General features: G+C 36.6%; 2 protein-coding genes and 1 long non-coding RNA gene across 4 annotated transcripts; 2 read left to right on the forward strand and 1 right to left on the reverse strand.

Moving 5' to 3' along the window:
- Nucleotides 1-2,872: 2,872 nt before the first annotated feature.
- On the reverse strand, nt 2,873-10,423 carry LOC119084056 (beta carbonic anhydrase 1). Of its 2 annotated transcripts, XM_037193892.1 has the most exons (7): nt 9,982-10,423; nt 7,252-7,336; nt 6,999-7,186; nt 6,807-6,937; nt 6,601-6,739; nt 6,418-6,528; nt 2,873-3,377 (listed from the first exon to the last, which is right to left on the reverse strand). In XM_037193892.1, exons 1-7 carry the CDS (start codon nt 10,072-10,074, stop codon nt 3,351-3,353), a joined length of 774 nt encoding a protein of 257 aa, XP_037049787.1. In that variant the 5' UTR covers nt 10,075-10,423; the 3' UTR covers nt 2,873-3,350. The 2 variants fall into 2 exon arrangements, with proteins under 2 accessions (XP_037049787.1, XP_037049788.1); XM_037193893.1 differs by lacking the exon at nt 2,873-3,377 and having other exon boundaries at nt 6,341-6,528; nt 9,982-10,420.
- On the forward strand, nt 5,655-12,864 carry LOC119084073. Its single transcript, XR_005088992.1, has 3 exons — nt 5,655-5,788; nt 12,326-12,331; nt 12,854-12,864. It is a non-coding gene; the product is annotated as an uncharacterized LOC119084073 (long non-coding RNA).
- Nucleotides 12,865-14,129: 1,265 nt separating this feature from the next.
- LOC119084053 (omega-amidase NIT2-like) lies at nt 14,130-15,504 on the forward strand. The gene is made up of 4 exons (XM_037193888.1): nt 14,130-14,322; nt 14,421-14,924; nt 14,989-15,228; nt 15,292-15,504. Exons 1-4 carry the CDS (start codon nt 14,316-14,318, stop codon nt 15,378-15,380), a joined length of 840 nt encoding a protein of 279 aa, XP_037049783.1. The 5' UTR covers nt 14,130-14,315; the 3' UTR covers nt 15,381-15,504.
- Nucleotides 15,505-18,007: the final 2,503 nt, after the last annotated feature.

Genomic DNA, 18,007 nt, shown 5'->3' on the forward strand with positions numbered 1-18,007 from the left:
TTCTACCTGAGTGTATATGCTAGCCTCATATACCACCACGTTCATTACAATCTAGATATGTATTGTCTAAGTTCGGCAACAAATAATCTGTACAACAGAACAAGATCCATTAACAATTTAATGAAGAGGTAATTGAAACTAATTAATTAAACGGTTTCTCGTATACTCTGTTTCAAAAAAGTCTGAACAAATGAAGAATATTCATCCGATTTTATTACGTTCAATATAATGTTGGTTGGTTACAACAATGCAAACAGAGAAAAATGGTTAAATCTTCCCAAGCCACCAAATTCGAAATAATTTAAATGGCAAAAGAATGGAGCGAATTGATTATCTTGCTGTTGGAATCGGCAGAAGAATTTTTTGTTTATTTGTACATTTGCAATTTGTATAATGTGCTCAAGGCTACGTTTACAAACGATATCTGACACTGGCTTATATGTACGGTAGATATAGGAATGGATTACACTAATTAGCCCCGAAAAATGTGCCGAACACCGTTATTACAATGAGTAATTAGATAGTTCACATACGAACAAATATATCGGCAAATTCATTTGGAGTTCACAGGTTTTGCGGTTATTCGTTCATCACATCTCATATGGGTGATGGTGTGCCGTTTTTGCATTAATGAAATTGACCAGACCATTATAATATAGTAAAAATATCAGCGCTGATTGACTTCGTTTTTTGCTGGGGCCCGTATGAAAATAGTAAAACCGTTTCGGTGATTTGTCATTCGGTTTTTTGTGTATAGTATGTGAACTGGTTAGGTAACGTTACGATCAGCGTGAGTTAACGCTACGTAGAATCGCGAGAATGTTTTTTACGACAGATCTTCAGGGAGACAGTTGACTTTATTGTGTAGAGTTCCAGTTAAGTATACTATCATCAGACCAAAATTTGCTCATACATTTTTGGGTCAGTCCTCGGAGTTGAAGATAAATAAAATCCAGCCAGACTAGCGCATGCCATTCTTCATTTATAAAAGCGAGGTGCAGTTTAGGGAGCTGTAAGCTGAGATCAAATTCACGTTGTAAGTGCACTGAAAAAGGAAAATGAAGAGAGTCTAACTAACGCTGCGTTGAATCTCCCCGATTAACGATACAGCGAAGCGTTGAAATTGAAAAACAGAACTTTCAGTGACAGATTTTGGGCCGAGAATTCCTTAAGCCTTTTTCACATTAAAGCCATGACCAAAGTATTTAAACACTAAAGGTGATGCAAATCCACTGTTACACACGGAATCCTACGTTCATGTGAAGTTAGTCTCGCTACGTTGCACAATTTCCTTTGCAGCTGGTGGTGAGGCGAGTTCGATTCCATACAAACTTAGAAGGTGCAACAACATTCGTCACAAGAAAATATGACGATGGCAACATTAAAAAAATGAATTCGCCTGAAAGTCGCAATTTCTCTAAACCGCTGAGGGTTTGCATTACCTTCAGTGTCTATACTTTTTGCTCATTGTGAGAATGTGCAAAATGTTCATCAAGTTGTCTTCTACAATTTGCACAAAAATGAGTCGTCTTCAGATTAGAAATATCTCTCAACAATGCAAACTGTTCGACAGATGTGAAACGTTAGATTTGATAAGTACAATCGTTATTTGATCATTTTCACTTGCTGCTACCATCCACCTAATACCTTACAGCCTAACAGCAACTTTAAGTTTTGTTTCAGTGTCTGTGCAGAAAAGCTGTCCCAATATATACATAAAGTAAGACGCTGGTACCATACATTCGAAGCATCATGCATTACCACATGTGTATATTTCGAAGAAAGCACACCAAGCACACACTATTGTATTGTTTAATACCATCGTCGTCGCAACTCATTTTGTTAGTGTATACGTCCTTGCTACATGAAAAATAATGTAAAATATGGGTCAACGAACAAGGTTGTGCTGTTCAGTAAACAATGGGTATCTCAGTTGATGAAATGTTGTTTTTTTTTCAAACATCGTCGTCGCATGTGTTGAGCAAACATAATTAATTCTTGAATCAGCTAGTTCTTTGGATAGGTCGCCATTACTTTATTGGTACATCGTCGAAAAGAGTCCGAAATTTTGATTGAATTTCTGTGCGAGATCTGTCCTGTAAAGTGAGACATTTTCCCAATATTCGTTCTACACATGGAAAAAGTCCACATTGTCGATTTCACTTCCTGCCAGGAATTTACCGTGATCTCCCGAGCTAAATGATTATATTTAATTGAGTAAATCTTTCGAGTAGGTCGACGTACCCACATATTTCACATCGTAAAGAATATAAGTCAGATAGCGAATAGAGAAAGTATGGTATTTTTGATCCCCTCCCAATTTTTTTATATGTTAAATGGGTTGCGCGAGCCTTCATTTTGAGCCAATAAAATGAAAAATCGGTTGGGGTACTCATTGACAAAACCATAAAATTGGACTTTGATGCCTCATCCTGACTCACAGCTATGACCTTTCGACCCGACGATACTTTTATTAGAATCGTATGTCAATTCTCTACAAACTACCCTTAGATCCAAACCGGCTGGGTCGTTTCATTTCGGGTAAATTTTTTTATGAAAAAGTCATGATTTTGAAATTTTCAAATTTTCGTAGTCACCCCGAGCCGGAGAGGTCGTTTAAAAAAAAAACTTCTACGTCTGGAAACAAAAATGGTGTGTCCGATTCAAAAAAAATTTCACCTCCAACCAAATATTCCTTTTTCAGCCACTTCTCTTTAGCCAAGTTTCGCCTGATGTGTAACACAGAGTAGTGATAGAAAGCTCAACAGGACAAATGGTTTTATTTACGTAAAAATGTTAACAATCTTAAAGTTATAAGTAAAATATTAGCTAACTTATCGAACCCAGTTTCAAAAACTCGCAGCTCATCTATTTATTTTCACAGCTTAACCATTATAGACAAGTAAATGCGCACAATATAATTCTATTTACGGCTAAATTATTGTATTGTCACTTAAAGGCCACCTTATTTAATCAATATTTCCTAAAATTTGACAAAAAGTGTGGTGTCGTCGATCATCAATTCTCACAAATCGATCTAACAATCGATTTCCAGATGTGTTTCCGTGGGAAATCTTCGCTGTGATCGTATACAAAAAACGGTGCAATTATTTACAAATGAAAATTTATTACGAAAATTTCGAATTTGACAAACCAACGGTTGTTAAAGAACACTAATACCTCACCGCACCCCTCTTGTGTCACTGAAGAGCTTATGATCTGTTGTTATTCGATATGTGTATGATGTTAGTATATTGACATTGGAGGCTGTTTAGTGGATGATCTAGTGAGTGATTTTATGTTGTTCTATTTATTGTGTTTTATGGTGGAACAGTGTGATGATTGATGTGCTATTTTGTTTCGTCTAACTGTGCTACCTGTGATAAATGAAAATGTGTCAGATATGTGCCTTTGTTTTAGACATTGCTTCGCGTCTGCGATGAAGCCACCTCGGTATAGTAGATAAAATGGGATGCAACCACACCAGGCAAAATACATAGTTTCAAACAATTACGTAAGCTCCTGAAGTAATTAGTCATTTCCCGAGGCCTTGGTGAGTAAAAGTCCTTTACACGCTTCATTATACGAAAACAGATGAAATCACGCGCCGAAAGTTATCGGAAACCATAGTTTTTTAGTTCTCTCTGAGCAGACCCTGTAAACAGGTCTAGGGATATAGATGATGTTTTACTCGCATGCCACCTGTTTTGAATTGATGTATACTAAGGCGGAGCTAACTCTCTCACATTCTTTTGCTCTTTTTGTTTTTTCTGTTTTTCGTATCATAAAGCGTATAAAATTGTGTTCATCATATGGAGAGAACACACTCAATCACAGCATGTGTGTGAATTCGTATGCCGAGAGATGTATGTATGTTTCGTCGAGACGAAGTCGAAATAATTCTCTCGGCGTACGAATTCACAGATACACTGTAATTTCGTGGTTTCTCTCCTTATGATGAAAATAACTATTGCTAGGTAAAGCAAGCGATCTATTAGTATTATTTTGCAATAACGGCAAGTGGAACATGTTTCTATGATGTCTAAGGATTCTACATTGAGGATTCTATCAGCAAGTCGACTTTAGGTTAGTATAATGCGGATGTTTAGTTTTGCGTAAGGAAATATGTGTGTGAGAGACGATCTCGGAAGGTATTAACGTGACTAGTATTATGGAAGCTCAAAATTTACGGAGTTTTAGTGTGCAATGAAAAATAGGAAAATCGAAAATCTAGATTCCTCGTTTCAAAACATTATACAATTTTCGCCAAACTAACGCCGCCGGCAGCTTTTTTATTTTATCAATATTAATTGGTAAGTAGTTCAATTGCTTTTCTTACGTTTTCGTTGCGTCTTATTGTCAGACATATTTCAGTTTTTTTTTATATTTTTTGGTTTCGTAAAAAAATTACTAAAAAATAGACTTACAGCTAACTAAAAGCAACATAAAACTAATTCCCATTCACTCAATAATTAAATTCACAAATCTAATCGAAGCTTATAATATATCTCAAACCTATCGCAGACAATGTAAGTATCGTCAACAATTTTTAAAAAATCCTTTACTTCAATTGTTTTGAGTCGAATGAACATTTTGCATGATTTTTCATTTGCCATTGTGATGAGAGTCAATCGGATTTTCATTTAAAATCGAATTGAATTATTTTGAAATGAGGTTAACAGTTCATCGATTATATTTCTCCGTCTGGGACAGGTAAGGTACGACAAAGAAGCTAAGAGCAAAAATTTTCTTAGTCTAAATTACAATAAGGCTATTCAAAGGCTCGACTTTATACTCTATGTACTAGATATACTCGAGTATAAAGTCGATTCTTGGAATACTCTTAATGTTGTCCAGTGAATTTCATCAAAAAATTTGAGCGAAAATTATCTTCGAAATCGTGGCATGAACGATGACATTCGTTTATTTTGACGACCAGTGTCAACGTACCCAGCATAGTAGTAGACTATTGCACATATGTCAAACAGAGTAGTTTTTAATCTAATCCATTTAATATTGTAGAAATGTGAAATGATATGGTACGCTGTCGTGACTTACTGTTAATTACTACGGTGTCATTGAAATTGTCAACTGAAATCTTACAGTGTGTTCTGTTCATCTTTAGAAAACACAATTTAAAATTTATAAGAGTTTTAAAAGGCATCGAAGTTTACAGTCAATTAAGTGCTTCAGAGTCTATGACATTTTGGCGCGAAATTTGATTTCGGTAAGGCGTTTTCAAATTTTTCGCCAAAATATTATTGATTGGGAAGCACTTAATTGACTGGGACGACTTCGATGACTTTTAAAACTCTTAAAAAACTGTCAAATGTGTTTTTTTTAGAATGAACTAACTGTAACTTAAGAAATTTAAATGTGCAGTTCCAAACAATCACTTGCACGTCCAATGATAATTTTTCTAACTTTTAAACTTTTAAAGTCTTTTGTATGATGTACAGAAATTACGCAGATCACTGGTGTAACGGCAGATAGAAATAAAACAGGCAGTAGCGGTTCACGCTCCTGCCTGGCTTACTTTACTCTGCCGTGCTGGTGTAGTAAACGCCAAAACTGCACTGAACTTTGGCAGATAAACTATTTCGGTATAATTTCAGTTAAGGTGAAATTTCGTACGAAAATGCAGTGGGAAAGTTCGAGTTTCTGTCCCAGTGAAATGAAAATTACAGTCTACATAACTTCCATACATATTAAGTTCCATTGAGTTCAATGGAAAGCAGTCATCATTACTCTTAACACTTAAAACAAGAACCAATAATCATAGAGCGTTGTTAGCAAACCTGAGCAAAAATTAGCTTTGAATGAAAATTATGAACGTCCATCGAAAGCGAATCGTAGATTTCATGAGGGCAATTTACAATTTTGATCACAGTTACATAACGTAACGATTCATCAATACATTGATTTTGCAGTAACTTGGCAGTTGTCCATTTTTGAAAACCGGTATTCAGAAATGCTGAATTTTTCCGAAGCTTTTATTTTGACGGACCTTCAAGCCCGACCCAAAAGAGTAATTATACCTAGAGAGGAAATTTCGAACAAAATTATCGTTATCTTATACAACTGATGTTGGGACCACATTTCGTCGTACAAATTTCCTTTCTAGGTATAATCTTAGTATCTGAATATCTTAGTTAACGACACATTTCGGAAAAAATGGGTCAAATGAAATATAATTTCCGAATGAGGACAGCAAAATCAACGAAACATTGATCAGGCTTGCGATTGAATATTATTCACGAATAGCGCTCTAAGACGATTGCTAACTTTAAAGCTAAAGCACCGACTTATGTAAACGACAAAATAAAAAATTCGAAAAAATAAATTGAATTCGGGAAGACTTTATAGATTCGGATGAATGGATCCGATCCACTCCTTCTACGAATAGTATTTGTTCACCTCATCCAATAATCGGTCCACGCTACTCTCATCCACAGCAACGAAACACTTGGAACCGCGACTGAAGTAGTAGATATCACCTGTGTAGATGTCGAACCATAAGGCATGAATCTGAAACGAATTCACAAGATTTTATGGAAACGTTGTGGGTCGATTGAATTGGATTGTAACTTGATGGTTTACGTGCAAATCGTGTGTTTCCAGTCGTTTCTTCAGAAAGCCATACGAAGCGATATTCGACAATTGCTCCAATGTATTGATTTGGGATAGTTTGTCTTCGACAGCGAATTTGTTATCCGGATCGATGTAGGCCACGAATTTCCTGAGCAACAAATCAAAAGGTGAAACTTTTCACTTCCGGTTTCAGTTAGGTTCTGGTCGAGTTTTACCTTAATGGGGTTTCTGACGAAAAGACCAGCGGATCTTTCATTCCGTTGTTCTTCCATTCCAAAAATCGATCTAAACTTGAATTGGCATGCTCGCACAGCCATGCTTTTAATGGTGATATGCGACGGTTATCCTAAAATTTAATTTTACAATTTTTTCGGCTTGACAAAGACTATCACTAAAATGGTAATTACCAACGATGCCAGTTCTGGATCCCGTAATGAATATAATAAATTCATAGCCTTACAGTCACTGTGACCGCAAACAATTATGTGTCGAATGTTATTTACCACACAGCCCAATTCTAGTGCCGCCGGTTCACAGCTAAAGTATTCGTCTTGAAAGTGTTGCGCATGTGGAATTAAGTTGCCAGCGTTACGAACTGAAAATTATCAAAATATGAAAATGAAAAGCATTAATTATGTGCGTTTGGCTGGAATTATTTACCAACAAACATGTCGCCCACATGGGTCTCTGTAAATCTAGTCGGAATCATTCTACTGTCCATGCATGTGAAAAAGACTGCTTTTGGCTTAAAGGAGAAAAGTTAGGACAAGCGTTAAATGACACTCTAAGAATGGTTTCTATGAAGGATGAGAAGTCGAGATGATATTTTTTTGAGGGTGAGAATTGTTTTGATCTTCACTTATTCTATAATATATTGAGGTCGTAGCAAATCTATACCTAGTATCTACTAACAACGACAGATAAGAGAGAAAATTAACCTCAACCACAAGCAGCTATGTTCGAATCGACATGGGCTTATACGCTGTATGCTATAGCATTGGCCAAAATCGATCTTCGGTTGAAAGAAAAGTTTTGTGATTTATAACTGTAACTTGCACCTTAAAGTGTTAACGTCTTAAAATGAACTAACTCATTGTTTCAGCCCCTTGTTGCAAATCAACTCGTGAACTTTAAAATTTTGTTAGTAGCCCTGCTCCTTGCATTAACATAGAAGATATTTGGAGGCTCATGCATTCAAAATAGGCTCTTCATTTCTTTCTTTGCGACGCGATTCATGTTTTTTGGTGTGATTTAAAACACACAAATGCACATTACACACTATTAATCGTCTTGGATGTGAACGACAGTTCGCCCATTTTTTCGCAAAGCATGTACTACGCTTCGGTCGCATCCGTAAGTAGAAAACGTTGTCATTGAGTCATTTGAAGCCGTTCCAATCGATTGATTTTCTATTCCATTATCAGAACTTCGCTCTTTATCCTCCAGCTGCAATACTACAATGTTCACACTGGATGCTAACTCGGGAATTTTGTATTCGAAGAGAAGTTTGAATGGCTTAAAAGCTAAGGTCATCTAAATGGATGAAATTCTTCGCGAATTTTTACGAAAATTGTTTCATGATTACAGGCTCTCTTTCGGAGCGTTATCAAAAATCGTGCGACGCTTCAAGCTACGACTGTATATGCGAAAATGGTGTATTTTAGGGATGACATAGCTGGAAATTCGAAATATTGTCAAATTTAACGAAATTCGTGAAATTGGACGAAACTTTGAAAAAATTGAACGAAACTTTTCGAAATTGAACGAAGTTTGATAATTTGGACGAAACTTTGTGAAATTGGACGAAACATTGCAAAATTGGACGAAACTATGTGAAATTTTAGAAATTGAACGAATAATTGTGAAATTTAACGAGATTTTGCAAGACAACGAGTAGGCGTAGCGAAAAAAAGCTAGACATGACAATGTTTTGCTCGTCAAATTTTTCTTCATTTTTATTAATTTTTGAGTTATTTCCTGTTCTTTTATGTGTTTAACTCGCAAGTGTGTTTACGGTTGTCTGTTTTTCGTGAAATCGTTTAGAGCAATGAAAAAGCTCAGGCAGTCGGTTCATCTCCCCACTGCCGACGGTTGGTCCGTATTCCAACTGTATTTCGGGTCTACGACGGTATCTCTCGTGTAAACCCGTATCTGGCCAAATCTCTTGTGAAAGAGCTGATAAGCATGAATGAAGACTGGCATCTCTGAATTTATCCACACAACAATTCAATCGCGCTCAATCCATCCACCTTGTGCCAAACTGAAATAACGTGATCTTTTGCATGTCAGTTTTGTCTCTTCTCCAATCCCAATACATGGATTTCCCTGGAATCAAACGAAAACGACTGGATGGTAGGATGTAGGATGTCAGGTAATTTCACTGTATACAGTGCCACGGAGGGAACTTGTGGGTTCCCTGGTTCAGGTAATTTAACTAAATTGTTTGACTCGAGCGGTCCGGCCCTGTTCAATACAATGATACAATGTGTATGCAAAGAATCAACGTAATGAACGAGGAGGGCAAAAAGGTGGATCCAAGTAGGTTATTCCACTGTTAGTGATTCAACGTTCAAGCTCTTCCGGAAAGATTTTTGAGAAAACATTTTCCCAGATTTTCTTGGGAAAATTTGGAAAAATGAAGGAAAGTTCGGGAAAGATTAGGAAAATGTGGGAAAACGTTCCTAGTTTTCATAGAGTGTAACACACTGGATACTCTGATACTCCTTTGAAAAACTAATCGAATTTCATATTTTATCATACATGTTCCAGGTGTAGTAGCTAGGGTCTAAGGAATTCTAAGGAATATAAATAAGTGTAGTAGCTTAACTTGTTGACAGTAAAAGCTGTAAATGCAAGAGTGTGTTTCCAATAATTATAACAAATCTTTTCGATGGATCATTCCTAACATAATAAGGACAATCTAAATCCATTCGAAACCGTCTTCTAGCCGATTCCCCTTACTATGACTTCAAAGTTTAGCAAAACAAATTACTTACGCATATTAGTACACACAGTGTGTGGACAGAATAAACTGGAGTATTTATTACAGATCTATTGTACGTATATCACTTACCCATACACTTACACATATACACACTCTATCTCTGAGTCGAAAACATCAAATAAAAACAGAAAGCACATGCTTAACGATGACGTGTGCTGTAAACACATACCACAATATAAGAGATGTTACGCTTTCAAGTTTGTCTCTGTCGTACAAAGCTCAACAGGTTTATTGGTTGGAAAGAGATGAACTAGCCTATTATACGGAGTGAACATGACATTCGGTCGGTGAACGACTTTTTGAAAAACATAATTCGGAATGATGAAAAACATGAACTAATGTTGACACCTAAGTGTGTATCGGGATTAATACATATTTTGACTCACCTGTGGATTATCACGGACTTTTTGAAATTCTTTGACCATTTGTTCTCGCGTCGTATGTCTATATCGCATAATACCACGTAAAATTCGTTCCATGGTTTAAATAGTTTTACTGTACGCAATATCGTACACGGTCAATGAATTGTTGAAAAATAAGCCAGCAACAGCACACTATCAGTATGCTCGCTCTACTGAAACGCTCTTAAAGATACACCACTCAAGTTTCAAACAAATCGAAACATTTGATTAGATCGTCTTTCGATCGAATTATTTTTTACTATTTTTGCGACATTGTTGCCACTGAAGAAATCGTAACACACCGACAGCGAACTAGATATGTTTCTTATTATCAAAAATATTTTATTTATTCACATTTCAATCACATTCGGATGTGTGTGCATGTTGTGTGTTTACGTCCGAAAAGCACAACACACAGCTGTACAGATATGTGTGGTCTGCGAATATGTTATGTTGTATACAACGTCGGATCCATACGTATGCACTGCACACTTCCAGGCACAACTTTTACTAAAGCGTACGAACTTCGTATTTAATGAATGGAAGTGTTGGTTTAGTGGTTTAATCACTCTATATCGCGTATGGAATAATTATGTAAGAAATAGTAAGACGTTACGTCCATGCCTAGAAATATTTTGTTGTTTTAGGAAATTTGACGGTTACACAACTAGCCGCAAAGTCTGCTGTTCTTCATAAGTTTCTCACTGTCGAGAAAATACTGTGAGACCTTAAGCTAAGTGAGAAATAATAGGAAAAATGTTGACAAACTAAGGAATGGGTTAGCCTGAAATGGGATAGAGTTATATCAATCTCACCTTATTTCGTAAACGTTTTCTTATCACAACAACAAGTGTAGTAAATGCGATCAACATACCTTTCATATCATGTAAATTAGAGTGAGCTTATCGCAGCTTATAGATAAAATTGTTTCAGATAAAACATCTGTTCGATGGGAAAGTAATCTGTCGTGTTACCTGTCCCATTTTGGTTCAATTACCTCGACATTCCATCGTCGTTTTTTCTTTCGATTTTGTTAATCGAAATTCGCATAGATTTTAGTAGCCCATTGAGCTAGAGCTAGAGCCCAAAGCTCAAACTAGTACTTAAACGATTAAAGCTTAACCTCCATGGATGCTTCCACTTATATGCCAATAATCTACTATTTTTCTACTAAAAGTGTAAAATGGTATCTGGAGTCAAGGTGAAATTAAGCTGGAGTTTCAGACGAAGGTGAGTATAGAATTACGCGTTGCTTGTTTCCAAAATTTGGCTTTGTCGTTATGAGAAGTTTGTAACCCGGTCCAGACAATTCACACTATTTAAACTAATGAATACCTGATCAAAACCACAATATAGGAAATAGGTAACGTGCAGTCTCTACTTCTCCTATTTTTCAAAATCTTTTATTCTTCGAACCAGAAAATTAACGAAATATTTCATAGCCCGCGGTCACACGTTGACTGTAAATTACCAAAATTCTTTTACTAATACGATTTGTTGGTATAATGTTTCCATATTTTTGATAATTTTTTATTGGTTTAAATCACAGCGTTTGATTTTGCTAATAAGAAGCTGATTTTGTTTAACCCGCTGATTTCTTATCTCTTCATTTGATGTCGATATCGATAATGTGAAGATTTTTAATTCAGGTAGAAAAAATTCCCATTCAACGGAAAAATTTGCTGATTATTGTTCTTTATCGTTTCTTCTCTTCTTTATCTTCATAGTGACATTATCGTCTGCTAAAACCAGAAGCCTAAAATCTTTACTTTACTAAATGATTCAAAAACTTCGAAGATCCAAATTGAAAAGGAAATCGATTTTTTACATGTAGTCTTAAAAGGCAACGGTACCTAGCTAATATTGTGAGCAGTTTAATGAAATTTTCATAAACTGCTCACGTTTCTCAGAGCCGGTCAAGCTGCTGCAACCAAATGTATTTTCTGTTGAAAGCTCCCACATTCGTGGTCGGGATTTCGGTCGTACATTTATCAAAAAGGATTCTGATGGAAAGATTTCATCAAAAGTAAATTAAAATCCAGTTTTTAAAATCGCCCTAATGTATCTTTTCAGCAAAGCACCGATGTATCATCAGAAAATTAACATAAAATCACTGAAAGATGAACAATGTGGTGTAATGCGATATTTACTCATATTTCTAAAAAAAGACGTACAGGATTTCGATCAGGGCCCAAGGAATTTAATTTATAAAATTGCCAAAATTTCACAAGAATTTCTAAATTTTATTTTGTGTTAGACCTCATTCCAAAGGAATCAGTTTAGCTAAAAACATTTCATTTTCTGGGAGCAAAAAATAAAGAAATTTTAGAAAAAAGTTCTCAGAAAAATAAGTCTCTGTAGTCTGTAATTAACTCAGTCAAGCGACCTGACCCACCCAAGAGGTGCTTTTTTAACTAAAAGACTGTGTTTTACTGGGATTTAGAGGATGTGCCAGTCTGTCTGGCCATAATTTTCCCATAATTCCTACACTTTTCCAAATTTTTAGGAAAATAGGGAAAAATCCAAGAAATTTTTAGAATATGTAAGCCAAATTAAGAGGACAGCATGGGATTTTGGTGTCCTCAATATGAATACTCCAATGTCATTTCGAGATTGGCAAACAACACGATTTTTTATCAGACCTGATGCATACATAACCATAAGCAAATCAATTAAATGTTTTTAATTTTAACTCTAATAATAATGGCTACAAATTAATGGGTTCAACTTGTTATCACATTGTTCGCCGTTATTTATTTATTGAAAAAAATATTTTTGATACTTTGTTAGCAAATATTGCTTCGACTCGTTGCTAAAATGACAATAACGATAAAAAATGACAATAATAAAGTGAGAGAAATTAAATTTGCGATAGTCAATGAGGAAGAACAGCCGACCATGAACGATTGTGGAATGAGGGCTTTTTATGATCAAAAAATTTCATTCGGAAGAAAAACGATTTTTTTTTTATTTAAAAAAGGAACGCTGCGCAATTATTATTAAAACTATTTCTGTGTCTGATGCGTAATGGACCATAAACAGTGGATTTTAAATATTTGGCGTCACTATCGCTAATATAACAGGCAATAGTGTAACACAATTTTTGGTTCCGCAAGATTAGAATATCTTTGAACAAATTCTTTCAAGTTCCATGAATGTCACATTTGGTCGGACATAAAAATTCAATATAAACACACAAGTTGGTCATTCACCGTCTATTTGCAGCGATAACAATTCATAAAAGTATTTTTAACAATTTATCAATATGCAGGAGTAAATATGCATGTCTCTACCGCACATCATTACTAAAATGTGGAAAATTGTGGGAAACTGAAGATGTGTTGATCCATTTGTAAAATGGGTCATTCGACAACTCAACTCCATATCAGAAAGGAATCTTTATTAAGGAACATGAGGCTGTCCCTATATTACGACATTTGACACGTCGGTAGGTCGTCCATACATTTGACCTTTCAAAAGTGTGTAATACTCGAGTTATTAAAACGATTTAAATATGATGACAACACTGAAAACGTGTTACATGACATTGGCACAGTCCACATCTTCAATAAGACATTTTCTTATACCAAGTCAAAAGAATTTGGGAAATTTAATATGGACGAACAACGGCGATGATGAGGGATGAGCTCGTACCCTACAGATTCTATGCAAAACAAATCTAAATCTAGTGAAACTTAGCTATATAGTAACATTTCCACCTGAACTAATCTAACAGTTTTAAGCTACAACCAATTCGATTATATAGCTTTAGTAATTCACACTTCACACTTATGTCATGTCACTACCAGAATTTAAATTTAAAAAGATATCTCTAGTTGACCGTAGAGCATTCGATGGACCCGACTAAAGATCAGACAATGAGTTAATCTATTAAGAACCAGAGAAATGACAACAGAGGCCGTTGCGTCTTCCCAGACAGACGCAACGCCATCTGTTATTATTTCTCTGTCTACAAACCTGTCCTTGTGTTTCAAATTCAGTCGACCACTTCGATGACAATTTTAGCTATTTCTGCTAAAAAAAGAACGCTACAAAAGCTCCAGCTTTTACGATTCGGTAGAATATGGATTCCGTATGAATGACTAAGGGGTTGGCCCTGATCTGTTATCAGGGTTGAGTTATCACAAGCAAAAGCAAAATATTGTCGTACGAGTCACATAAATCGAATGTGTAAAATAGACTTTCGTGTACAAAATGCAAATTTTCTTATCTTGATTCAGTATATAAAAGCAGAAGTGTCCTCAACGATTAACAATTGATCTAGATTCTTTGTGAAAGTAGCATCAAAGTACGCAAAAATGACGAGTAAGTGAAATTCGCCTTTGATTTTATAATATTTCCTCAGAGAGATCCTTTCTCTCCTTCCAATGAATCGTGTCCTTATTAAAAATTTATTTTTTTAGAATTCGGAATGTGCCTTATCCAGAATTTTAGTGGAACCGACAAAACCCAAAATGAAAATCGTGCCATGGACCTGATCCGCCGAGCTGTTCAAAAATATAGGCCACGTTTGGTCGCACTGCCCGAATGCTTCAACGCACCGTACATCAATGAAGCGTTCGAACCGAATGCCGAATTGGTACCAACTGGATCGACTTGCATGAAAATGTCGAGCATTGCTAAAGAGCTGGGCATTTATTTGGTCGGTGGCATCATGGAACGGGATCCTAAGAATCCGAAAACCATTTATAACACCGCCACCGTCTGGGGACCAGACGGCAATTTGATCACAAAGCATCGCAAGGTTCACCTCTACGATTTTTATGGTGCAGTCGGTTTTAAGGAATCCGCCACATTGACACCTGGTAACGATATCACCACCTTTATGATCGATGATGTGAAAGTCGGTGTCGCCATTTGCTATGACATCTCGTCTCCTGAATTTATGATGTGCTACAAAATGGCTGGTAAGCTAGCGAGAATGTATTCATTGAGTGAAGCCTATCTAATCGAAGGCATCGCAAATTATAGGCGTTGATTTGATGGTCGTTCCGATGGCATACGATCATGTTTGCTGGGGACCGAAATTCTGGGAGCTAATTGGCCGTGCTCGTGCATTCGATACGCAGGTTTACTTTGCCGAAATTTCGGGCGCTAGAAATACTGACATCAGTAAGTACGTTTTGTACGGTTACACTCATCTGGTGGATCCATTCGGTCACATAATGGTTCAAGCTGCAGAACAGGAGGAAGTTCTTCATGCAGAACTTGGTATGTTGAAGGACTAATTTACATCACTGTCGACGGTATGTTAACGAAACTTAAATGTTGCAGATTTCGACGAAGTCAAACGTGCTCGTCGAGAGATTACTAAGACGGCTCACCGACGCACTGACATCTACGATCGATACCTCAGGAAATAGAATTTTGGGCTGTTTCAATATGGATACGAAATCTCTATTTTGGAATAATCTTTCAAGGCAATGGCAATTTATGTTAATCCATTTTTTGAATAAAACAACGAAAGTTCATTTTACGTGCATCGAAGAGGCAAGCCTTTTTATCAACCAATCTGGGAGTTATTTTGTGAACATTTTGTTGAGCCGGTCTGATCGAGTGTCTTGATGAAAGAAATTAGCATAAAAACTTCATTGAAGAACGTACGCTAACCTTACCCTCAGAAAAGTTCTTTTTCCTATCCTGTCCAGCATAGCACGTGCAGTTGTTCGTTAACGTTCCATTTTAACAATCAAGGTCATCACCTATTGAGACTGCAGCTTTCAGACCTCCTACACCTTCCCTGAATTCTTAGGATTAAAGAAGTAATCGACACAAAACCTCTGCTGGTCGTCTGTGATACGTTCAATTGAAGAGTGTACTTGATGAACGCACGTCCCATTCATAAAAGACCTTAGCGATTTTCACTGAAATTTATTTCAAACAAAACAACGAACATCCTCCTCTACTCAAAATCTTGATCCACAGCCTTCGCAAATACATTCAGTCCCATGTCCGGGTTGTCACACTTCTTGGTCAATTTCATTTGCAGCACAACATTGCTCTTAAATTCGTTGTTACAACCAGTCACCAGCATACCTCCATTGGCCACATTTGCGCTTAATATGTTGTCATTACCCAGTACGTTCACATATCCGTTGAAAACATTGTTATCGAAGAGATTGCAACACGAATCGCGATCTATTTGCATGGAAATGTTCGCTGATGTGAGCGACGAATGCAACAGTGTTGAATGATTCGAACGGATATCAAGACCAATGTCTACATTCGAAAATGTAACTGCCTGCAGTTTGTTCTTTTCTCCGGTGACAATGACGCCCTGTTTGGTGTCCTTGATAGAAACTCCGTCGATTTCGTTTTCGTTGCCGGCCATCACAATACCCGTCTCACTGTTAACGATCCACATCGTTCGGAAAATGTAATGATTTGCGGTTACATTCAAAACGACTCCAGTTTCACTGGACAGTTTGGTTATTTCACCGGATTTAGACACTCCCCGAACCGTAATTGGTATGTCTGGTATTGCAGACGATTTTGTTACACTGAATTCACCTTTGTATTCAATTGGCATCAATTCGATGACATCACCAGCACGAGCCTTATCGAGTGCAGTTTGTAACTCTGCAGAATCTTTTGGCGTTCGCATAGTACCACAAGCACTCCATACAAAGATACACAGGCACAGGAGAATTGGTTTCATTTTCTTTGGAAATCAATTTTTCGTCGTCTTCCGTCTTTTAAATTTTAAATTAAAATTTCTTAGTAGCGAGAATGATCAGTGATGTTCAATCGGGAACTGAATTCAAAACTTCAAACGATTTGAAAGTGAGTCGATTACAATTCGAATTGGTTCGATTGGAAGGGAACGGAGAAGTGGTTTTTTGTTGAGCAAAAATTAAACCAGTCCAGTCACTTTCAACAACATTATCATTATGTCACACCTGTTTAACATTTAATATTGATGCAGCGCAGCACACACTTTTCACATATGAATATGAATAGACAAACAGTGTGGTTGAGCTCAGAGTAGGTTAGGTATAATGTCCATTGATGTGAACTTTTACTGAAAATTGTTTGGGTAAATAATCGATGATGGTCATAAAGTTACGTGACAAGTATACCTTACTTTGGCTATTTTTTTTAACCTTTCGGCTGTTAGTAAACAGAAGAAAGAGGAAATCACTTTACACAACGAAAACAAATGTTTTGCTAGTCGCAGACTACTCGTAACAGATCCTGGACTCTGATTCGAAAAGACGGAACAAAATGGTTCCTGATTGAGGCTCATAAAATTTCGCTCAACAATCTGCTTGAAAACGAAAACCGATCTACGAAAATCCTTTTTCGTAACTAGTGTTGAAATATCGCGAATTCGCATCTGGCTAAACGACGTCAACGCTAGTTAGGAAAATTGAGTTACGAGGTTTCAAAAATCATTTTCTCAATGTTGCACATGGACTAGAAAAAAAGTTAAGCCACACAGCAAGCCGCTCTTGATGCATGGGTCTATAGGAATTATTGTCAAAACTATAGGAAAATGAGAACAAGACAATTCATCTATTCAAACAAGAACGCTGACCGATTCTATGTAGAACCTACTTTCCAACAACTTTTGAAACGATTTCTCTGTTTTACCCATTCGCTGAACTTAGACCACTATTTACGTTACCCTTGGTTTATGAGGAGTTACCGCAAAAAATCCACTGAATAGTTGAAATTTTGCATTGAGCTACCGATAGCCGACATGTTTCTATTTGCAGAACGGCCCAGTGAAATTATGGCGATAGACCCTCCTCATCCTCATATGATAACCTTGACATTACCAGTCAGGAAAAATGTTTAAAATTGGCGTTTGTATTGATTTCTTCAACGTTTCTATCCTTCTCGCTCTAATGACTTTGCAATATAGTTGTCTACAGTTACAGCAATTCAAAGTTTTTTGGTTGATGATGGAAATTCGCAATTTTTCGTACGATTGCTGTGGACTAGCGTTCTCGTATGTAGCGGTTCAGAAACACCTCATAAAAAGATT

Source organism: Bradysia coprophila, unplaced genomic scaffold (assembly GCF_014529535.1).
Source record: "Bradysia coprophila strain Holo2 unplaced genomic scaffold, BU_Bcop_v1 contig_732, whole genome shotgun sequence".
Lineage (NCBI taxonomy): Eukaryota > Metazoa > Arthropoda > Insecta > Diptera > Sciaridae > Bradysia > Bradysia coprophila.